Genomic DNA, 6,380 nt, shown 5'->3' on the forward strand with positions numbered 1-6,380 from the left:
GAGCCTGGCTAACAACCACAGTAGTCAGGTCAGTGCATGTGTGTGCTACCATAGGTCAACAGGCTGCCATGATACTTCACAGTCAGGCAGTACAGTATGTAACAGCACACACTTTTTATCTGTCACATACACAGGACATAGTTTGAGGAATAGTTCTACATTTTGGGAAATACACATATTTTCTTTCTTGCCGAAAGTTAGATGAGTAGATCGATACCACCAACTACTGTATGAAGCTAGAGCAGGGATTCAGTTACTTTAACTTAGCATAAAGACAGGATGCAAGTGGAAACAGCTAGTCTGATTCTGTCCAAGTTCAGTAATACACCTACCAGCATAAGTAAAGCTCACTAACTATCGTGTTTGTTTAATCCATACACAAAACAAAATTGTAATGTCAAGTTGTGGTTTTACAGGGAGTTGCGCCCTAGAACTATTTCGCTGTGTGTGCAGTGACTGGTTAACAAGAAATAGTTACAGCACTTAACTCCCTGTAAAACCATAACTTGTACATTTTAGGTTGAAGCATGGATTAAATAAACGAGATACAACATGTCCATTAGTGAGCTTTAGAGGTGACAGTTAGATGTATTTTTCAGACTTTAGAGAGAGCCAGGCTAGCTGTTTGCCCCTGCTTCCAGTCTTTATGCTAAGCTAAGATAATCACCTACCAGCCCCAGTGCCTCATTTATCGCACAGACATGAAAGTGGTATTGATCTTCTCATCTAACTCTGGGCAAGAAAGCAAATAAGCTTATTTCCCCAAATGTCAAACTATTCCTTTAACTGGCTATGGCAAAATCTAATCTGATTTTAATCTCAGGATTCTCAGGTTACTCTCATCCTGATCTCAGTTTACTCTCGCTTCCTCTAGCGCTTTAAAAAAGTTTCCTAACTAGAATAATATGAATTCTTCTCATGCTTCCACCCCCCCCCCACCCACTGTAATTCATGTAAGCTAAATATTTGTTTTGTTTCCCCAGGGGGATAGAGGAGCTCCTGGGCCTGTCGGACCACCAGTAAGATTCTGGCTATCTATATTGATGCCACACTATTGTAACTTGATACCATTATCCAGAATAATACAATTAAACTAAAGCATGACTGAAAAACAGACCATGGTGGACTATGAACATTAAATGACACAGTTGATGATACTGTCAAACTCAAAGTAAATAGTATTCAGTACAGAGTAAGCATTATCCCCTTAGATAAACAGTGATGTGCTAATGTTAACAAATCATGAGAAAAAGCTCAGTAGCCAGTGGCCAGTTCGAGACAGTCCATTGATCAGCTGGATTTCTGTTGGGATAATCTCCTCTGTGGTTTATGAGTAAATATAGAGACACAGAAGAAATGAAATCGTTCCATTAAATGCAGCATTTCTTTAAAAAGGAGAGTAAATTTAATTATATGTCCACAAATAATTTGTAAGATAATAAACTAAATATTTGTTAAATAATTTGTTTTTGTTGTACTCTACCCCCAGGGCCCACCAGGCTCCTTTGATTTCCTGCTTCTGCTGATGGCAGATATCCGTAACGACATCGCTGACCTGCAGAGTAAGGTGTACGGTCGGCCAATGCATTCTCCAGGGGAGGACTTTCCTGCAGTCCCTGACAGCTGGCGGGACAACCAGGACAATCTGGACACAGGCTCAGGTGAGGACTACAAGGAACCAACATCTCGAACAGGCGGAGGGTCCAAAAGGAACAGGAAGAGGAAACCAGCTCGAGAGAGAACAGACTTTGACTGGACTATTTAAAGAGGATGGGTTTAAATACTTAATGTCAGGTGTAAATATTGAAGTGGGTTGATATTTTTATTTAACTGTTTTTAAACAGAATGTACTGTATGCCTTTTCATCACAGATGTTTATTTGTGTATATGAGATTTTGTGTGAATATTTTTTTAACAAAATGAGTAGACTGTGCAAATGCATGTTTTTTTTATTTTATATTTTCAGAAACATATGGTTCCCTCACAGCACATTAAACAAGTCTCTCATGAAAGCAGTTTCTACCTCATTACTTTATGACAGTTTATTATTCTGTTTCACACGAATTGTATAAGAAAGTGAGCCACCCAATACCTAAATGATGAGTCCATTGACATAATCATGCATAAATTCACAAGAGGGATTAAAATGGCACGAATGTTGGACTGGGGCGTTAAGAATTTGTACTGTGACTTTAATGCCGTTAGTCCTCACTGTAGTTTTCAGTTGCCATGGCAGCAAAGTGATTAGAAGAAGATGGAAATAAATACTTGCATTGCTGTCTGATATTTATTTTTTCAAAGTTTTGAATACTGATGTGGTCATATCCATCGATAAGCAGCAGTAGTTTGTAGAACTGCAACTAATGATTATTTTTATTATCAATTAGTATGCAGAATATTTTTTCAATTAGTTAATCAGTTTTGGTGAAATGTATTGTTTAGTCTGAAGATAGATGACAAAGAGATGCAGCAAATAAATCAAAACCTGAAAACATGTAGCATTTTTTAAATTATTTTTGCTTGAAAAATGACTGAAACGATTATCACAATAGTTGCCAATTATTTTTCTCTTGATCAGCTAATCGATTAATCAGCTAATCGTTTCACCTCTAGTAGACATGTTCTAAATCTTTTCTAGACTTCAAATTATTTCTGGAAAAAACAATGCATGTGTAAACCGTTACGTATGATTTACACAAGCCAATGCAGAGACCTGACTTATTTCTCTGCACGCACAGACCGGGGTCCTTTGTCCACTTTTTAACACAATATATAACACAATTTTATTAGCCTGATAATTATTGTTATTTATGTTGAGGATATGTGGACAAGTGACAACATGAAAATCAACAGTATTCTTGTCAGTTGCAAAGCAGGATGATGGAAAAGGATAAGCCACATGTTGTTTAGTTCGATTGCTCAGTCAAGTCTTGAGCAGCAGAAAATGATCAAATCAAACCTTTAATAGGTGGACAAAGTGATGATGCTTCCCACTAATTGTGAAATCTGCCGCATATCTAAACCGAGACAGACATCTAAATAAATTTTAAGTTCAAGGGATCAGGCCATCTCCTTCACTGCATGCACTCAGCTGTTGGATGGCTGTGTGGATGATAGTTGACTGATCCACCAGAGGGAGACCTTCTCAAAGCCATGTACACAGAATTCATGGTCACTTTACTTTATCAAGTTCTTTGCTCAGCAATAGCACAACACAGAACGTAATGAATCTCTCACATTACAATAAGTTTAAATCAGTCTGATATACAAAAGACAACATTTCTAGTATGATTCTATTAACTTCTCAGCAAAACAAGAAGGCAGCATATCTATCGCACTGTATAGTGCAACATCCAATTTAAGCACATGAAAGATAGTGGTTTCTCTAACTGAAATGAATGTTGGAGTAAAACTTTGAGTCACATTGAAACTCAAAGTTAAAAAGTTACCACTGTAAAAAACACTGATTGAACGGAGAATGACTGAATCATCTCTTTATCGCATGCACAGAGAGAAAAGCAAAGTCTCAGCAACAGAATGTTTATCTTGGCTCATTATACGGCTCATCCTGCAGCTGCAATGTGCTTTTTCCTTTATACAGGAAAAGGTACATTTTTGGTGTTTTATTAAAAAGCTTACATGGTGTTTGAAAATTAAATGGTAACACCTTACTTTAAGTCCCCCCTATTTAGCATTTATAAGCACGACATCGACATTGAATAAATTCTTTATAACACACTATAATGTGGTTGTAAGCACATATAAGGACATTTTTTATCACAAACTATATTATAGTGTGTTGTAAACTATTTATTAAATGTTCGTAAATACTAAATAGGAGGACTTAAAGTAAAGTGTTAAATTATACATGTTTATGACTAGCATCACTCAAAAAATGCCTTTCTAAATATGTTTAATCTGACAACACCAATACATAATACTTTCGCTCTGGTCTCCCTACTTTTATCTAAAATACTGAGGGCTGTGAAGTCATATGAAGTCATAGCTGGAAGAGACTGAACATGCTTGGCCTCTAAAGTGAGAGTGAGGTTTTGGCGTTGGGCTTCCAGCTGGGTTTTCTGAAACTTTGTTTTTTCACCCTTCTTAGGTTCACCCCTGTCTCTCTCACTCATAACTCACATTTATCTCACTCTGTCCTTTATTTGGATGAATTGCAGATATAATCTCGGGAGCTTGAACAAAACAAGGTGATGTCATTTCTATTTTCACGAATAACAAGACCGTGCAATAAAATCCAAAACACCCCCCTGCAGAAACCTTCAGTCTCGTTTATCAGCACTGGTTCAAGGCTTTCATGTTAGTTGCTTTCCAAGTGCTTCATCAACCACAGCAGAATAAAGTGGTTTATTGCAATTGTCAAGTGAGTATATGGGAACTTTTATTTTACACATTATGTGATTTCAGCTTCTTTAGCTCATTTATTATCATCATTATTATTATTATTATTATTGATTCTTATTTTTATGTATGTTTGTTACAACACCATTATTTAAGAATGGAGTCTTGTTTCATTAAACATTCAAAGGAAAACGGATTGTGGGTCTGTCAGTGCAAATTATGTTGTTTTGTCTTCATAACAGATCATAAAAAGTGAAAGGGGATCACATGCCAACCATACTGTACTGTACAATTTTAGGATACTTTACTTAGGCATTTATATTTTGTGCTACTTCGTACTTCTACTTCACTACGTTTGAGAGGCAAATATTGTGCTTTTTTCTCCACTTGATATATTTCACAGCTATAGTTACTTTGCAGATTCAGATTTTTACATGCAAAATATATGATCAGCTTATAAAATATAAAGCAGTGTTAGAGATTAAACAACCCAACAGTATATAAAGTAGGAAAATAGCTTCCTGATAAATTGCTCATTTTGATGTTAGTGAAAGAGATAGTACAGTATTACCTAGAGTCAGTGCTGCTGACTCTAGGTAATACTGCTTGTATATTAATGCATAAATAATAATAATCAAATAATATATATAATAAAGTAACCTTCTCAAAGGGGCCATTCTGCATAATGAGTACTTTCACTTTACATATAAACAATAGATGATACATATATATAATAGTAGATTTGAATTTTTCTGTACTTTTACTTAACCTATCATTTTGAATACAGTACCTTTACTTGTTATGGAGTATTTTTATAGTGTGTTATTGCTACTTTTACTCAAGTAAAGGATCTGAATACTTCTTCCACTACTGCCCACAGTACACTGTGCCCAACAGTCATTCAGTACCCCTCTAAATCCACTAGGTGGCAGTCATTTGTCAGTCACATTCATTATGTACCATTTGAATGATGCACAGCACACACTGTTCAGTTCACAGAGATGCACATAAGATAATCAAAACACAATTATGAATAAAGCTTTGTGGAGAGGTAATGTCTGCTTTCTTGTTTATTTTTTTGACCCAGTGACTGAAATGAGATGTTCTTATGCAACAATATTTAACATCGTTCCTCTCAAAGATGTTTGAGAACATGGTCGGCAGCCACCAGTGATGATATTAAGTGAAAAAGACACATTTAATACACTTGGCCTGCCTCTGTCAGAGTAGTTATTGTAACCATTTTGTGATAATCTGTTTTGTTCCTGGAAGCAAACCAATCATCTTCATCAACTATATTTTACACATTTGTGGAACATTAAAATCAAACTATATCAGTCGTGTTTGTTGTGAATTATAACTAACAATTATGTCATCATAATTATCAATATTATCATTTCATCAACAACATAAACAGAAATTGATTTTTTTTTGTAGTGCATGCCAAGGGTTCCTTCAGAAGAGTCAGATGCCACCTTCAGTGAACTCATTAAACTTTGCAGTGTAGTTCACAGAGATGCACATGAAGATAATCAAAACACAATTATGAATAAAGCTTTGTGGAGAGGTAATGTGCTTTCTTGTTTATTTTTTGACTCAGTGACTGAAATGAGATGTTCTTATGCAACAATATTTAACATCGTTCCTCTCAAAGATGTTTGACAACATGGTCGGCAGCCACCAGTGATGATATTAAGTGAAAAAGACACATTTAATACACTTGGCCTGCCTCTGTCAGAGTAGTTATTGTAACCATTTTGTGATAATCTGTTTTTTGGAAGCAAACCAATCATCTTCATCAACTATATTTTACACATTTGTGGAACATTACAATCAAACAATATCAGTCGTGTTTGTTGTGAATTATAACTAACAATTACATCATCATAATTATCAATATTATCATTTCATCAACAACATAAACAGAAACTGATTTTTTTTGTAGTGCATGCCAAGGGTTCCTTCAGAAGAGTCAGATGCCACCTTCATTAAATACTACATCATTGTTTACATGTTGTTTA

The 6,380-nt window shown here is 35.5% G+C and overlaps 1 protein-coding gene across 2 annotated transcripts in view; it reads left to right on the forward strand.

Moving 5' to 3' along the window:
• ccbe1 (collagen and calcium binding EGF domains 1) overlaps nt 1–2,494 on the forward strand; it is a 49,467-nt gene extending 46,973 nt beyond the window's left edge. For both annotated transcript variants that reach the window (XM_044173149.1, XM_044173148.1), the window contains 2 exons: nt 984–1,019; nt 1,490–2,494. In XM_044173149.1, the coding sequence (XP_044029084.1) occupies nt 984–1,019; nt 1,490–1,765 (312 nt within the window). In that variant the 3' untranslated portion in view covers nt 1,766–2,494. The remainder of the gene's footprint in view (nt 1–983; nt 1,020–1,489) is intronic.
• The last annotated feature ends 3,886 nt before the right edge of the window (nt 2,495–6,380 follow it).

Source organism: Siniperca chuatsi, linkage group LG18 (assembly GCF_020085105.1).
Source record: "Siniperca chuatsi isolate FFG_IHB_CAS linkage group LG18, ASM2008510v1, whole genome shotgun sequence".
Lineage (NCBI taxonomy): Eukaryota > Metazoa > Chordata > Actinopteri > Centrarchiformes > Sinipercidae > Siniperca > Siniperca chuatsi.